General features: G+C 27.2%; 3 protein-coding genes and 1 long non-coding RNA gene across 6 annotated transcripts in view; 3 read left to right on the top strand and 1 right to left on the bottom strand.

Annotated features, from left to right (window-relative positions):
- Pino (protein pinocchio) overlaps window positions 1-10741 on the top strand; it is a 50535-nt gene extending 39794 nt beyond the window's left edge. For both annotated transcript variants that reach the window (XM_012495080.2, XM_086908141.1), the window contains exons 3-6: window positions 2535-2607; window positions 6210-6341; window positions 7514-7643; window positions 8553-10741. In XM_012495080.2, coding sequence (XP_012350534.2) covers window positions 2535-2607; window positions 6210-6341; window positions 7514-7643; window positions 8553-8663 — 446 coding nt within the window. In that variant the 3' untranslated portion in view covers window positions 8664-10741. The remainder of the gene's footprint in view (window positions 1-2534; window positions 2608-6209; window positions 6342-7513; window positions 7644-8552) is intronic.
- On the top strand, window positions 2787-3281 carry LOC147657590 (uncharacterized). The gene is made up of 2 exons (XR_015292081.1): window positions 2787-2951; window positions 3041-3281. It is a non-coding gene; the product is annotated as an uncharacterized LOC147657590 (long non-coding RNA).
- A 114-nt stretch (window positions 10742-10855) lies between the features above and the next one.
- Window positions 10856-18021, bottom strand: SdhA (succinate dehydrogenase, subunit A (flavoprotein)). Of its 2 annotated transcripts, none has more exons than XM_086908137.1 (11): window positions 17884-18021; window positions 17723-17798; window positions 15641-16067; window positions 13700-14098; window positions 13456-13624; window positions 12991-13157; window positions 12652-12878; window positions 12433-12577; window positions 12050-12354; window positions 11872-11972; window positions 10856-11797 (listed from the first exon to the last, which is right to left on the bottom strand). In XM_086908137.1, exons 2-10 carry the CDS (start codon window positions 17780-17782, stop codon window positions 11886-11888), a joined length of 1986 nt encoding a protein of 661 aa, XP_086764263.1. In that variant the 5' UTR covers window positions 17783-17798; window positions 17884-18021; the 3' UTR covers window positions 10856-11797; window positions 11872-11885. The 2 variants fall into 2 exon arrangements, with proteins under 2 accessions (XP_086764263.1, XP_003690899.1); XM_003690851.4 differs by having other exon boundaries at window positions 10856-11775.
- LOC105737362 (uncharacterized) lies at window positions 14092-15600 on the top strand. Its single transcript, XM_012495081.3, has 4 exons — window positions 14092-14651; window positions 14753-14852; window positions 14942-15178; window positions 15323-15600. The coding sequence occupies exons 1-4, from the start codon at window positions 14515-14517 to the stop codon at window positions 15434-15436; spliced, it is 588 nt and encodes a 195-aa protein (XP_012350535.1). The 5' UTR covers window positions 14092-14514; the 3' UTR covers window positions 15437-15600.
- Window positions 18022-18598: the final 577 nt, after the last annotated feature.

The raw sequence follows: 18598 nt of genomic DNA, 5'->3' as shown, positions 1-18598 counted from the left end.
TATTACAGACGTATTGTGAAATAAAATACGTTGGTACAGGCCTATCGAACGAGTTGGAAAATTACGCGTTACGTATTTTTATTTCTCTCTGTTTTTCTCTCCTTCCAGGTGAAGGTGACACATTTTTTCTTTTTTTTTTTTTTTTTTTTCGACCACGATTCCATCATGTCTGCGAATCGTAAAATCTTTTTTTCACGAATATTTTGTATATATATATATAATTGGACACTCGTGCACAAAATCGATGTTTAATCCACGTCTATTAATAGCAATACGATCAATCGTATTTTTTTGAAAAAAAAAAAAAAAATATTTTTCTTGGCGATATTACATTTTCCTTTTTCTCCTAATTAATTAAATTTGCATTTAATGCGCATTTAATACGTGTATAACATATTTTATACGATTGATAGGTGAAGATAACCAATATACTTGTTACTGAATTAATTAAATTGATATGGTAATTAAACGAGTTTAGCTTCTCTCGAACAAGTTTCTTCGAAACTTGCGAATATATACCGATTTTAAATTCCATCGTACGATAAAGTATTTTAAGCGCGACGTCAACTTTTCAAGTACTTCGAGTACTTTAAGTAAAAAAAAAAAAAAAAAAAAAAATTCACCAAAGGAAATCTTATGTTAAATTACATGGTAATCGACGAGCAAATGGATCATCTGACAATTGCGCGTAACTAGAAATGACTCGTTTGAATACGCTACTAAATAACAACAATCTTTTATAACATCGGAATAAACAATGGAATTCTCTGGAACCTCTAACGTAATAAAGTTAAGGAAAACGTAAACCCCCTCGACACATTGTTTAGATATAGAATGGCCAGAATAATTATTTTATTCCCTTCGTAATTCCTTTGTGATTCACGTGATCATTGCTTCATTGAACCGTTCAATACCGATTTTGAAAAGATTTACGGACGAAAGCGTTAAAATTTCGTCACGATATAATTAGCAATTGTCCAATGATTTATCGCTCGGCAATTAATTCGTTCGAGGTCTGACTTCGATGATTCAGCTATAATCATTCCAAAATTCATAGTCGCCATAATGCGTGCAACGTGTGTACAATTTTTAAGCGCCAATTTTAAACTGATCGAATCGAAATCGAAAATGTATTTTAAGTCGAGCTTGTTAATCGTTTCGATCCATAGACGAGGCGCGTTTCTTCCGCATACGTACTGCAATTAAACAACGTTTTCTCTCTCTTTTGTTTGTGCGTTAAATAAAAATCGTTTGTGTAAATTCATTATCGAGACACCAATTTTCTCACCTTGATTTGCTTTTCTAAGAATACATCAAGGCTTTTCTACGTGGACGGTCGATAATAAAATCAGGTATGAATTGCCAATGTGTCAATAATAAAATCCTTGACATTCCCCCGTTCGACCCTGTATCGATATTTCGAATCTCGTTTTATTGTCGTACTATTTGTAACGTTGCTCGATTCAATTTTTTATCGTGCAAAATGATTTTCAATACGAAACACCGTGTATATACCGTGTGTCGGTAAATCGAAAAAGGAAGAAAAACGATACGATAAAACTTATTACTCTTCGCGATATTTTCAATTTGCGAGATCTAAATTTTGTTGGTCAAATGCGATTGAATTACGTTTATTTTATTTCATTTTCATCGTTAATTGTTTTCATCGTGTAAAAAAGACAAAGAAACGGTCATAGAACGGATTATACAATGTGTTACGTCGAAGAAAACTCGGATTGGTCGAAATAAAGAATTCAGAGCGCATGTGCGGTGTGTATCAGTTGGCTTTCGTTTCACCGGGGGGAAAGTAAATGTCTGTTCTGTGCCAAGGTGAGGCTATCTAAGGTGAAACTTATCGCGGATGTGTCCTTCGCTGTTTACACGCTGCAATTTGTTCGCCGATTTTAATAATTCTTTCGTTTATTAAAAAATAAGTAGGAACGTGTAGATTTTTCATTTTAATTTTCTATCATTTTTATTGTACAATTAGCCTCCTTATTTTATTTAATTTCAATGATTATACTTCGTGATTCTCATCAATATCGATTTATCGATCCTGCACATATCATCCAAGTTTTATTGCAGAAGTAGTAAATATTATTTTGAAAATTTCAATTGCTGAATCGATTTTATAGCGCATAAAAAATCATTGTATTTTTTTTTTTTTATAATCAAATATTGTTTATTGTACATCAATTTTCTTTAAGGCTTTTAACGATACAATTAATTACTCTAAGACTTCTTTAAACTCTTATGATAAGTTAGACCTTGGATTAGTACAGACGAGAAGCAAATAAAAATGAATTCTTGGTAAAAGTCTTTCAAGGATTTTTTTTGTAAGCATCTCTTCAATAGTAAGATTTTAGATTCCTTCCTCTATAATATAACTTCCTCTTGCTGTTATATAGGGGAATTTTTTTTTTTTTTAACGAGTACAATCTATCGATTAACGATAACAATTATAAAACACTAGGCGCAATAACAAGCGTCCTTCGATTATTCGCTTATTAATACTGTTATCCATTTTATTGCAGTTTTAACTCGTCAAAACAACATGTCTGTGACTACAACCGTGCAACCAGCTACTGAGAGTCTTTCTCGCCATGGGTGAGTTGTTTCCCAATTTTTCAATATTTTGAAAACATTTTTGCGCGGAACATGTGATTGTGTCCGACTTTGAAAAGAGATCATTAAAAATTTCGCGAATCATTTTTTTTTTTTTTTCTGTTTTATCTACGGATGATCATCTTTCAGCGATTCATAAAGCACGAAAATACACGATTTTCATATATTTTTCTATGACATTTTCACAGGATCTTCAATTTAAATTTGATGGAATTTGATTCATTCAATCTATTTTTTTCGAATTGCTTGAATAAAATTTTTCAGTAATTCGAGAAACAGCAGGAGCATGATGTTAAATCACTTGAAATAAATATTCTGCATTTAAAGTAAAAAAAAAAAAAAAAAAAAAAATTATCTAAATTTGTGGAATTATTTTTAAATGCATTATTCGTAGAATTTATTTTACATAATTCAGGCACGTGGCTGCAGTATGGCGCCTGTACTTATTACGCCATTGAAAAATCACGAAGGACAAAGAAAAAGAAGAGGAAACATTTAAAAAATATTGTCAGATTTAAATCAATATCATTGTTCCGTCCAGTTCTATTTAAAGAGGAGATGTTGCACAGTTTCATGTAAATCATTGGTGGAAACTTATTTCTAGTAAATCTAAAAGTAGACATAGTTTATATCCCTGAATCGAACTTATCTTATTTTTAAGAATTCTCAGAAGTTTTCCTCTATATTAGTAAATTTCTCTTATGTTCACGATTTTCCTCGATTTTCATCGTTCCATTTATCAATCTTTTATTTAATCAACATTATCCTAACATTAATTCTTGTGAGATAGTTGCATTATTCCAAGTTAACGACGAGACGGATGTTCAGAAATGGCATCAAAGACATGAAAAGGCAACGTGTTAAAGTAACATAAATGTGTAATGCAAAAATATGGGAAGAAAAAATTTGAAACAAAGTTATTTTTGTGAGTTGTTCAATTGTTATTATTATTATTATTATTATATATTTTACAAATTTATTATAATATTGATTTCTCAAATATTTCAGCTTCGTGGTTAAAAATTCCATTTATATTTACACGATACAATACTTGTATTGTACGAAGAATTTCACAATGCATCGTTTAACTTCATCATCGCAGTTAATTAATACTTAACGCGTGCCGGAAATTCTCGAAATTGCTGGACAAAAGAGAGAAAGAGGTGTATCCTTCAACCTACGCGGTTATGTTTTTTTTCTTGTTTAATAATGCGCACAAATTTGTTACCACGTGTCATGTGCAAAAGACAAACCGTTGAACAGTTTTGCATAATTTACTTTTAAGTTATCCTACAAGTGAGAAAAACAAGAAAAATTTAAAATTTACGTCAAAGATCAGTAGATAAATTATTGATGATGATAATCAGAGGGGAAGAGGGAAAAAGGAGAAATTTATGAAGTAAAAATGATAATAATGAAATTAAAATAATGTGTGAGAGGCATATGTTTATTAATAGATAAATATAAATTGCATGGAATGTAAATAAAAAAAATTAGAGAGACAAAAGAAAAAAATAATTAAAAAAATAATATCGATGATAAATATTATTGGTATATTAATAGTATATAGGAGATTCTTCGAAAATTGAATGAAGTGAATTGAGCGAAGAAATAGATGGATAAATTGAATTTAAATTTCTAAATTTTCTCTTCTGTAAAGCTTTTAATTTTATCAAATATGGTTAATAAAGTAAAATTTATCTTCAATAAAGTTGTGAAAGAATATACAATAATAATAAGCGTTCATGAATTTTATAGAAAGAAGAGATTTTATAGGGAGGAAAATTATTTTCGAATAAATTAAAAAGAATTATGATTTCTAAAACATAAAACATATATAAATTTATTTTTATTGCACATCTTAATATTGAATTTTTAATACAGTTAAAAGTTCTATTCTTATCGATTAATCTTATTGATTATTATTATTTTACAATTCATAAATTTTGATAAAAGTATATATTATTATACAAGTATTTCAATAACCTATAAAAGAAAATATCCTAAGAAAAGTATATAGGCATAATAATAGAATTCATATTTTATCGTTTTATCATTTTTATGGTGTAATTACATTTTTTATTAAATAAGAGCGGTCATTTACACAATTTTACGGTGTAAATTAAATTCACTTATCTTTAATCGACTATAATTTGATATAAGTGGTACTCACATATTCGTCATGTGACAATTTAGACAATCCTAACCTATATGGAAACGGATTGTTCCTATAACGTGACCGATAATATACACAAACATAACCTCTTTTCTCTCTTGTTCCCTTTCCATAGATTTCTTAGCAAATCATCTCAAGTATTAATGAATATTACGAATGGTAAAAAAAAGACAGCAGAGATTTACTAATTCCAAGATTTTTGCGCGTCATTCTTTCACACATGCACATAACTCATACGAATACGTTTATTACATGCTCGTTCACGTTAGCATCACGTGAAAGGAACGTTTTTCTTTCTGATTTCCATGCTGCATACATTTTATGCATACACATATATGCATTCGTACCTACATTATTCTCCTTCCTGCTTCTCTGTCGCACCAGTTTTCCATTTTCTCGAATATTCAGTAGAAATATCACGCGAGTATCGATTCTATCGATCACGATTTAAACGAAACGTGATAAGTGAATAGAAGAATTTGCTTCCATTAGTACTTTTGCTCGATCGTTATCGATCGATATACGAACCAATTATCTCAGTTATTTGAGAGCCTTTTTTCCTCTCTTTTCACAAGTATTCGAGTAACTTCTCTAAAATTCTATGAACACATTTTTTATTTTGATAAAATGTTAAATCTTTGGGCAAAAGAATTAAATAAATTACAAATTTAATCATTTATATTACACATATATACATGTGTGTATATATCTTTTTGATCGATTATTATTAAATTGGTGGAAACGACGAAATTGATATATCTGTTTACGTAAATTTTAATTTTATAATTACTGATGTGAGCAGCAATGAATTTGTAAAGATCGGTAAAAAAAGAAATCGATTGAATGTACAAAAATCTTCGAGGTTAACTTTTTGATATATTCATCTTGATTTTAAAGAAATCTGACTCGTTTACAATCACTCGATCAAAGAATTTTTGATAAAATTTCTTGTCGAAAAATTCCATTTATATTTACACGAATCTTATGATACTATTTTTCAAAATTTTGTTAAAAAAATTAATTTTATCGAATTAAGTAATGATTGCTTACTTTTGACTTCCGTAGTAATATCTTGTATTTTTGAATTTGAAGAACAGAATAGAATTAAAATGGAAAAGATCTGTCTTTAATCTTTGTCTTTATAGTATAAAAATTAATTTAAATTTCATAATTCTTCTTCTCCTATCCAATTCTTTGGAAAAAAAAACAATGATTTCAATCTTTCTTCGAAATATCGTCCTATGTTACGTAACATTTTTACGTATCAAAATAAAAGTTGTTTCTTGGAATATTGTAAATGACGATAACATAAGGAATAAATATTATATAATTACACGGTTAAAACGATGTAGAAAATTTTTTCACAAACTAACACGAATACTTATCGATCCTTTTTATCGTTTTGCAGAAGCAACATTTCTTTGTCCTGCCACAGTTCGTGCGGAAGCGTTGACGATGGCCTCCAAGGATCTCATCCTCAGTATCAGGATACGATCCTTACTATTGAGGAACTTCGTGCTCAATTGAATTCTTGTTTCACGTAAGTTAACACGATGATTAAAAATGAATTTTAATTATAGCAAAAAGAAAAAAGTAACCTAACCTCAAATTTTTAAAAAACAATTTGAATTCTGAAAATAAGGTTACATTTAATGCACGTGTCACGCAAACATTTAGAATTGAACATTTGTTTTCTTCATTTGCTGTGATTAATAGCAAGTAAATAGTAGTAGAAGTTACCAGAAACGATTAACTTAACCGGTTCTTTCTTCGCATCATTTTTAATATAGGTCGGTAATTATGCGCTCTCCTTGGGCTATTGACTTCTAATCGCTTCACGATCGTCCTGTATGCACAATTACTATCGTCCCACTTGAAAAAGCCATGTACATACATATCGAGACAAATAAGAATCTCGAGAATTCTATGACTGTATAGTGAAGTTGAACTCTTATCTCGACGTCAAGCCGACAATAGATCGATAATAGAATCCGATATGATCCCAAGTTGCAATGATTGAATTTGTTTTAGACGTTAGGAGTTTGTCTCGACACATGCCTTTGTCTTAATATTAGACATCGTATCGACTGCGTTGGAAAAATCCAGCTTAAATCTTTCAATTCCTGGATTCCATTGTTTCAACAATAAAATGTTACGTCATTACGACTCGAATGATTCAAAATAATAGATTCGGTTGAAATTCGATTGATAATTCCTTTCCTGACGATTATTTTTAAATCGCGTTATTTTTAAAATTATCGTGCTTCTTTAAAATTTTTTGTTTACACGGGTTTTAACCTTAATTTTTCACACTAAAGTTTCACATAAAAGAATGGTATAATTTGGTTACTGAGATAATAATTTTTTATATTTTAGAAGATTAGAATAATTTCTGAAAAATTAAATTAGGAAGATCGCAGGAGTTTTATGATTACTAAATTTATTTATTAAAAATGTTATAGTTATAGGGCAATGGTTGAACTTGGAACATTTTCATAACCTATTGGATTTATAATTAATTCCAGTTTATGATTTTATAATTATAAAAACAAAGTATTAAGGCACTTCTTTTGTTGTATGATCAGTTTACTTTTTTTACTATTACATAGTCATTTTATTTTTATTATAATGAATATTTTATTTTTTTTATTAAATATTAAAAAATTAATGTCACGCATTAATTCTCAAAAAATATATTTCTTGTGTTTACAGATGCGGAGTTTCGTGGAGCGAAGAACACGTCTCACTCGATTGTAGTGAATGTGGTGGTTATTCCCTTCAACGACCGTGCCCACTTTGTGACGGACGTTGCCGCACCTCGTGGAAACGCGACCTTACTATGGTAAGAATCTATTTTTGATCTATTTTTTTTTCCTCCTTGACCCATTGTGTATTCTATAAACATTTTCGAAAAAGAGTCTCAATTGATTCGTTATTTTTATCCATTTGTTTCCCGAATAAACACGAACATTCATGATCGTGAAGAAAAAAACAATAAAAAAATGTTTCAGAAAGTGTTAAAAAAAAATAAAGAAATTTATTTTTAATTTAAATCTTTAAATATCTTTAATTTGAACACATTTATAAAATGTAATATTTTTAATTAATTTCAGATTATAATTAAATTGTTGGGTAGAAGAAAATAAACAAAAGAGTATATAAAGAAAAATCAATTTTAATGTTTGATATTAGACGTAAAACTGACAATTGCTCTTATCGATTTCACGAATGGCATTTACAATAGCCCATGTTAACGCGAAGGTCACATCACGACTGCTTTGTTCGCGATAAGCTGTAATAAGTTGGTCGTGCGAAGCAGTCGATAAAGGCTGAATTTAATGCCAACTTATAATAATAGAGTTTTAATAATTCCGTTTCTTTTTTAATCAATGATTGAAGATTAAAGAATGGTGTGTAAAAAATATAACAAAAGATAAATATTACATTTACTAATATTATGTTTTTTTTTTAAGAATTTATAGATTTAAAAATAATATAATAAAATAAATTTAAAAATAAAATGAAAGGTACAAATTATATATAACTATTTCTATGTGATCAAGGATAATAAAATACAGTAGTTGATATTATTATTTTAAAATTAATACAATTGTAAAAAAATATAATACATCATTTTATTATAATTTAAAAAATAAATTTTATTTTTTTATAAATACTTTATGAATATTTAATGTATAATAGAATAAATCATTCAAACAAGTCAAAAACTACTATTTTTTTTTTTTTACAGTCCCATGCCAGTGGTAAAGCAAGATGGATTGGTGAATGTGGACTGAGTTGCGGACCTTCTATCGAGGAACCATTGGTGCCCGCGTTGGAAAAGCTACGAGCTACTTCGTGAACGGTGTTCAACGACGAATACATAGAAAGACGTTGTCGTATACCGTCAACAATGCACAAGACTTAATCCATCACCATCCATATAGCATCACCCCCACCACCATTGTGCGAGTTGAAAACGTGTGAATGTAGATTCTGGATGCATAGATGATACATTATGTTCCTCAGAAGCAAGAACGGGGACAAATAACATCGGACAATGAAACCGTTCTTTTCCCATGGCTTCCTGTTTGACGATGGCATTACGTTTGAACGATCCATTAGCGAAGAATCTTATTGTCAGAGCTCTAGCGAACATCGCTACTTTCATAATCATGTATTAAAGCGCCATCTGGATTTAAAAAGGCGAAAAATTACTATGCGGAATTTTCGCTATCGACGATGCTTCTTGATAGATCCATAATTAAGAATATAATGCAATATGACGTTCGATATCTTTGTATTATTATAAATTTCGAATCATATTTTATTCGAAATGTATATTAATTGTTGCGGCAAACTTCGACACGTAATTTCATTATTTTAACAATTACACAATTCTATATAAAATGTCACGAAATAAATTAGGAAAATGGTTTTAAATTTTAAAAATTGATTTAATGAATTGATTTATTGATTTTTAATAAATTAGTAATTTGGTAATTATTTAAAAAAAATTAATGAGAATTATAATTATGTTTTGTTGATATTAATGCTTAGTTAACATTGTTGCAAATTTTCAAATTGCGTTTTATTATACATACATATTTTACTGTAACGAAGTGTTGCAATATTTTGACAAAGATAGCGAGAAGATACTTGTACGAAATAGTAATAGATCGTGAATAAGTTGTTCTATTCTAAATCATCATCGCATTCATATCATTACGTTTTACGGATCTGTAATAAGTATTCCCATGTTTAGCTTGTTACAAAAAAGAATATTTTAGAACTTTATTAATTAATGCAATTTGATCTCGAAGAAATGCACAACGTTCCAGGTTTAAGTAACGTTTTACGCGATTAAACAGTAAAATTTCTCATGTTAGGGTGATTTGTAAAAAATTAATATTTTGAATATGTAGTTCAAGTGACACGAAAAAAGTAATCTAAAGAAAGGAAACAATATATTTACTTGATACTATTGAAAAGATTCATTAAATCAAAATTAGAAATCAAATTTTTACTGAAAATCGAAAGATTATTAGTCTGATAATTAAAAAGAATTTGCAATATAATATATAAAAAGATTTTTTTTTGTATTGTATTGTATTCTATTGTATTATATTAACCGATTTAATCTTAATTTAAATTACTAAATTATAAATGCAGTGAATTTTTTGTATATGATTAAAAATTCATTTCGTAGATTTTTGTATATTATATTAAATAAGATACATTTTTATTTGTCCGATTGCATCTTTGATATCAAGTGTCAAGAATTACAAAATTAACTTAAGAAACAAAGCTGTGAGAAATATCGGTCGAAGTATAAGAATTAATAAACTTAAACTTCTTTTTACAAATTAAAAATACATCGTGTTTCGGATAAAAAAAAATTACGATTTTGCAAAATTACAAAATATAATTTTAAATTTATCGAGTAAAAAGTAGCAAATTTGTAACTTATTTTTCATTTACGGTTTTCCATGTAATATCACGTTTCTACTCAATTTTGGTTAAATAACATATAACTTACAAGAAAAGTGATCAAAGAGAAGCATTTATGTTGGTGCCAATAATTTTATTGAATTTTTATCATTTCATATTATTTTTTAAAACGTTCATTAAAATGTTTGTAATATTAGATTTCACAAAATGATTGTATAATTTGTGCACAATTTATTTTTGAACATATCTGTGTATTCTTTGATGGTATAATGTTTCGTATGTGAGAACATATTCATTAAGTCCATGCTCATTTTAAATTAAATTGTAACTTGTAAACATTTTCTGAAGTATTAGCTACGAGCCTAGTTTAATGCTTTAGAAAATATGTTTGGTAGCAATTTTTATTTAATCCGTAAAATTCTTATTTATGATCAAAACATAAAAATTATTATTATTATTATGGGTTTAATAAACGATATTCGTCAAGAATATAGTGTTTTTTTTATAAATACAATATAGCAATAAATAAACAAAAATAAATACAACTTAATAAGAGATAAAATTTTATACATACACTTTACACGGAAAAATAATTTTTATAAGTAGAAGAATGAAGATTTCTGTTTTATTGACAAGTTTATGTACATATCATGCTGCACAGCATATCTTTTCATATTAAATTATATTAAAGTACACGATTTCATCCATGTACTTTTTGATTTCGACATTATTCAAGATTATTTATGAAATATATAGTACGATAAAAATAATACATGACTGTTGTAACAGGCAACTTAGAAACAGATAATCAAACAAAATACAAACCAAGCTACATATTGAATAATGATATAAGTACTGACACACCAAACTAAAAACACAAATAGCATTATTCTATATTAGAGAATAAATTTATACTATCAAATACAAAATATAATCAAGTTTTGATCACAAACAAATCAAGTTTAATTGTTATTCTTGTGATTAAGACTGTTTCTATGTTAACCTGTTAATGTTAAGTATATAGCCGCATTTAAAGTGGCATATTTTTGCTGCACAACCTTTTAGGGAGTACTAGCTCATGAATTATCGTACAAAATATCTTCATTAAATAACTCTTAATATTATTAGATAGAATTTGTAAAATTGTTCGGTAGAAAAAGACATTATTCCGACTGAGAATTACAGAAATACTGAAAATTGTATAGAGGTAGGCAGAACGTTCCCCCTTAAAAGATCTGTGCGTGAAATTATTTGCTGCCTGAATCACGCTAGAATATTTTACTATTCAATTTATATAAATGTAGCATTGATTTGCTAAGAGATCGATTAAAATCTTCTTTAAAATAATGAAGATAATTTCAGCACCATTATCCTACAAGGACAACTAATCTTGCTTGCAACACGTGCAAGTATTGACAAGAATTACACTTTGGTGCACGATCTGATTCACGTGCAATAATAAATAAAATTGCTGCATTGTAATGATAGAATATCGGTAACTTCTCCTTGTCGGTTGCTCCTTCCTGTACAGAAATTATACAAATCCTATATATAGACAATTTTAAATAGATAAGGACAAAAAATTTTACTAAAAAAAATGTAAAAAAAATAAAATTTACTTCGAAAAAAAATTCTAATAGGAACGAATTGCGGGTGGAACTGTCGCACATTCCTGTTTGTTTAGAGTATTATCTATAACTGGTCTGAAATCGATAGATACCTAAAAAGAAATTTAACTTATTAAGTTGAACAAAAAAAAGTAATAGTTATATTATTTATTTTATATTTAATACTTACTTCTCCTGTTCTAACATTTATTTTTGTGAGTGTATGTTTTCGCCAATGTTGATCCAATGGTCTGGGTTTTTGATTTTCTAATGACTTACTGTAATCATATTCATCGATTCTATCTCTAAAATCTTCACGTGCATGAGCCCCACGACTTTCTTTCCTATTTTCAGCAGCTACTATTGTTTGCATGGCATTGATCATTAAATTTTGTAATTCAAGAGATTCTACAAGATCAGAATTCCATATCATAGATTTGTCCAACACCTTAAGATCATTCAATTTTTTATATAAGGCAGACATCTTCTGACATCCTAATAAAATTTAAGAATACTTCAATTTCAAATATCATCATTTTTAAAATAATTTTAAATTTTGATCTGAAATTGTACCTTCTTGTAATGTTTCAGCTGTTCTGAATACCGCTGCATGAGTTTGCATAGTTTTTTGCATGCTCAATCTTAATTCTGCAGTAGAAACATTACCATTCGCATTTCTGACCCAATCCAAGTTCGCCACACTTTCTTCTCCAGCATTCTAAAATAAATTTAAATTATAATAATAGTTTAGCATTATATTATCTGATAATCATAATAAAAATTTATGCTAACGGGTTTTAGAGGACCAATAGTTTCTCCTGGCTTATTTTCCGCTGCAATTGTTTTAGCACAAGCACGGCCGAATACAACTAAATCTAATAATGAATTTGCACCAAGACGATTAGCACCATGAACAGACGCACAAGCTGATTCTCCACAAGCATAAAGTCCGGGCACGACTGTATCCTGGTCATTTTTTCTCGTTAGAACCTGTCCTTTGTAATTTGTAGGTATTCCTCCTATATAATAAAATTTTTAATAATATAAAATTAAATTATATAACATATTTATGATTTGATTTATAAAATATAGTAATATATTTTTTAAAAGAAAATAAAATGTTATACATACCCATGTTATAATGTACCGTAGGTATAACTGGAATAGGTTCTCTGGTTACATCAACTCCAGCAAATATCATTGCTGTTTCAGAGATTCCAGGTAGCCTAGCTGCTAACTGTTCAGGTGGTAAGTGATGTAATTGCAAATAAATATGATCTTTTTCAGGACCAACACCTCTAAATAAAAATAAGTTATGTATATTATGATATAATCTTAATCAAATAATTTTTTGTAAATTAAATATTATTTATTCATTTTTCAATATTTCTAAATTGGAAAATAATAAAAAATTTTCCATTTATTTCTTCTCAAATAGAATATTTAAGTACATAGCAACCATAGTAGCAATGATTTATTATGTCAATAACAAATTTATATCAACATATTTTTTGATTGTTTTGATTTTGATAGTAATAATATTTACTTTTATTTATTGTACGATTTGAATATATTGTTTGCGTTCATATAATTTACCTGCCTTCCCGAATTTCAATAGTCATAGATCTAGATACAACATCTCTAGAGGCTAGATCTTTTGCAACTGGTGCATAACGTTCCATAAACCTTTCACCTTCACTATTTACAAGATAGCCTCCTTCACCACGACTACCTTCTGTGATAAGACAACCAGCTCCATATATTCCTAAAATAATTTCATAAATATAATATTAGTATTTGATCATTTGAAGTAAATCAACTTTTGCACATTATTTTATACCTGTAGGATGAAATTGCACAAATTCCAAATCTTGATTAGGCAAATTGGCTCTAGATATCATTGCAGTGCCATCACCAGTGCATGTATGAGCAGATGTACAAGAGAAATATGCACGTCCATATCCTCCAGTTGCTAATACTGTGTTTTTAGAATGAAAACGATGAAGTGTACCATCTTCCAAACAAAGAGCAATCACTCCTCTACACTCTCCATCTTCCATTAATAAATCCAGAGCAAAATATTCAACAAAATAATTACAGTCATAACTCAAGGACTGACCATATAATGTATGAAGTAAAGAATGACCCGTTCTGTCTGCTACACAGCAACATCTGTGAGCTTGGCCACCTTTTCCAAATTTCAGAGATTGTCCACCAAAAGCACGTTGATATATTTTACCTAAAATAGAAATTATTATCTCAGGAAAAATTTTATATTTGATGTAATATTTTGAATATATATAAAGATTCAACTTATTAATAATTTATAATTATTTTATATATAATTTGACTCTTATTTTTTCTTCTCCTATTATACAAACTTTAGTTTAAAATTAACATTATATAATATAACCATATTCACATTACTAGAATGCAATAATATATATTTAAGTACATAGCAACCATAAAATATAATTTGTTATTTTTAAGTGTCAATAACAAATTTATATCAACATATTTTTTGATATTGTTATAAATTTTGGTAATAATAATATTTATTTCTTTAGAATAACAAATTTAAAATAATGTTTTTGAATAAAAATGTTGAAACATTGTTATAAATATTAAAAAGTTACAAATTATATATATTCAATTATGGATAAAAATATAAACCAAGAGAAAAATTGTGATGGATCTAATGAAGAAAATTTTAAAGATGAAGAATACAATACAAGTAAACAAATTAAAAAAATAATAGAGTCTAAATCAAATTCTAAACTGAAATCAAATAGGTAATTTATATATTTTTATTATTTATTTTTATAATTTGTGTTAAATTTATTAATTATAATTATATAAATATTGATTTTCATTATATTTATTATTTATATAGTTTGAACCAAAGGGTCCATTCTCGTTCTCGTTCACCATATAAAAGTTCTAGACATTGGAGTTCCAATGCTTTTATAAATTTTGTTCAGGATTTCAGACAAGTAAGCACAAATTAAACATAAAATATTCATTTATTTAGTTTTAATACTATTTTTATAGAATTATATTAAAAAAAATATTATTTTTATAGAATTATGATGGTGTAAAAAGTAGTAGAATATTTCAAATGGCTGGTGAAAGATGGAAGAAAATGACTTCTGATGAAAAACAGCCATATTTAAAGGCAGCTATGGACATTAGAAATAAGAAACAAAATCAACAGAAAACTGAAAATACATATAAAATTGAAAATATAAATATAGAACAACCAAAGACTGATGACTCTCAAAAACAAGAAAAACCTGGCAAGAAAGAAAAAAAAAAGAAGGTTAATATCTTATTTAAGATAATTGTTTAATATTTACAAATAAAATAAGTAAATTTATATATATATATATATATATATATATATATATATATATATATATATATATATATTTATTTATTTTATTCTAAATGCTTTTAATTGCAGGAACCAAAAAGACCTAACAAGAATAAAAATTATACTGAATCTGATACTGATTCAATTACTTCAGGTTGTTCAACAGATACAAATACAAGTGACATGTCAGAAATGAGTTCATAAGCACATGATAATTGGTTATATAAATGTGATTGTGTTTATAATTAATTGATGTTTGAATAACTTTTCCTTGTGTAGTTTGTTATTTAAAAATCATGAATATATTATGTTATTATGTATATTTATGACTCATATAAAATTAAAAAAAGAATTCTATACTTTATAAATAAGCCATATAATATTAAATATATTTTATAACAATATTACCATCTGAAGTTCGACTGAAAGGCATGCCACAATTCTCCAATTCAATGACTGCCTTTGGGGCTTCACGTGTCATATAATGAATAGCATCCTGATCACCTAACCAGTCAGATCCCTTCACAGTGTCATACATATGCCACTGCCAGTTATCTTCTTCCATATTACCCAGGGCAGCATTGATACCTCCTTGAGCAGCAACAGTATGTGACCTTGTAGGAAATAATTTAGTAACAACTGCTGTCTTAAATCCTTCAGCAACTAAACCATAAGCTGCACGTAATCCTGCTCCACCAGCACCAACAACAACAGCATCATAAGTATGATCTACTAATGGATAATGCTTAGAAACACCATCTGAGATTTTTGCAGCTTTGCCATCTGGTGTATAATGTAATTTGCGATTTGTAATAACAGGTAATCCTAATTTATTCTGAAATAATGTGAAAAAATAATTGATTGATTAGAATAAAAATAATATATATATATAGTAATTATAAAATCATAACTAAATTTTATTCTATAGTATCTATGCATAGATGTAAGTACATGTATGCATGTACATACATACATGACTATTCATATATATAGGATAACCATTATTGCATTAATGCTCTATTTATAAAACATAAAATGGTTTTAGAAATTGAATTGAAAAAAGTAATATGACACTGTTTAAATCATTGCAAAACATAAATTGATTTAATAAATAATTCGATAATATGGTATTTAATACTTATTTCACACATAGTACATTAATTTTATATTGATATTGCAATATCAACAATCTAAACGAAAATTTAATCTTGGTTTTAATTTTTCGTAATTAAAACTTACATTTTAACAAAATTTTGTTTAAAAATAAAATAAATTATTTTTTTATTAATTCAACTTTATAATTTTTAATAATTATAGTAATTTATAAATAATAATTTTTAAATATTTTTTAATAATTATAATTTATAATATTTATAATATTAATTTATAATATTAAGATAATTATAATATATAAAATTATGTAATTAATTAAGACATATGATTATAAACAAGAGGTTAACTATGTTTGAAAAATTTTAATGAAATATAATGAAAAAATATATTATCATTTAAATTTTTGAAAGTTAATTATAATAAAAAGTATTTCCTCTTATCAAATTAAAAATGATTGTTTTATAATAAAATCATGATATTATTATTTGTATATTCATCACGTGTATTCATTATATTATCTGTTATTCATCATATAGAGCATTATAAAGAAAATATATATAATTAAAGATACAAATTTTTTATTCTATTCTATAAAAATATATCATATATTTATATATAATTTAAATTGAACAGATATATTCAAAAAATTTTTCGTTTAAAAATACATTTAAAATATAGTATCATACATCACATAAATTCTTGAATGTGAAAATTGACGATTCAATAATCTTCTGAAATAATTCTATTGCATTTTCATTTGTGATTAACATAATACGAAGAATATAAGTCGGAGAAACTTGAAGATAATAGAGTCATTGAATTTATAACACATGAAATCATAATTTAAAGAATGTAATTTCGCGCTAATGTCAACTTCCCATGCCGGTAATTCATACGTAATTATAATTAAACTTCTAATTTCATAATTGATTATTTAAATTCGATATTGAAATAAAAAATATATAAATAATTATCTGTTTAATGAAGATAACGGAAATTAGAATCACCGTTACCTACTTTGCAATGAAAAATCACGATTATTGTATAGGCCGGTTACTAGTGGGGTGGCGCGTAAGAAATGAGGGAAGTGCGGCAAAAAAGAGACATTCGATATATGCTAAACGTTCTTTTATCTATTTCGAATGCATATTTTAATTATTATAATTTCAAATATTAGGTTTAATAGATATTTCTTTATTCGTGGTTTTAAAATAGATGTAAAGAATTATGATTTTTCATAACAGAGAAATTCAGTGAATCGATACAGGTCCATTAATATATGTTAGCAATCTTACGTAATTGATCAATGTTAGATATTATATGATAAAGATATACCATTAGATTAAAAATTATATAACTTAATGAAAAGCAACTTACCAACGTCGTTGTGGGAGGATTTCTCACTAGTAAAGACGACAGCTTTAATAGACCACTCATTTTGATATAATGTCACCTGTTCAAGTGAAAATTTTTATTATTAATAATTACGCGCGCACTTATTTGTCGAATGCGCGATTCGATTATATCGTGTAACTAACCCTAATTTTTATTATTTCACTCCCGCACTTCTTGCACGGAGACGTGAAACGTTCGAGTCGGTTGAGTACCGACTACTGGTGGAAGCTCCCTGAAGAATACCAGTGCTGCCAATTGTATCGTTATAAGATAACCTTACCTTTAAGACTCTCACTAATTTTAAATTTCCATTTCATTATTTATTATTCATATGTCTTGATTGTTTTTAACGTTAACAACATATAATTGTTTTAATATTAATTCTTAATCTTTCGGAATTTTGAAGTTAATATTACGAATAGTAGCTAACTATAGGCGGGAAAATTAAATGATACCGCGAAAAAATTAAGCGGTTCTCATTTCACTTTACATATGATGGGGTGTTAACGGTATTTTAAAATTATATACATAGCTGTGAATAGCATAGGTTCTAAAGGGAAAGTACTCTAGTACTAACTTTAATAATGTATATTATATATTTACCTATGATTTGAGTAATAAAAATTAAATGAAAATAAAAAAGGCTAAAAATTTTAAATTCATTTAATAAACTTTTATAAGAATTAATATCAATTGAAAACTATAAAGCTTCGTTGTTAAATATAGAAGTAACATTATTTATATTTATACAGCCGTTACATTTTAGATTTTAAATTTAATTATATTTAATGAAATAATGATTCTATGCGAATTGATTTTAAAATGTTTTAAAAAGTTTTAAAATATTCAAAATCTATC

The sequence above is a fragment of the Apis florea genome, unplaced genomic scaffold (assembly GCF_048593485.1).
Source record: "Apis florea isolate Af1SG1 unplaced genomic scaffold, ASM4859348v1 contig_3068_pilon, whole genome shotgun sequence".
Taxonomy (NCBI): Eukaryota; Metazoa; Arthropoda; class Insecta; order Hymenoptera; family Apidae; genus Apis; species Apis florea.
The sequence above is the reverse complement of the archived record's forward strand: the minus strand, read 5'-3'. Positions and strand labels throughout refer to the sequence as shown.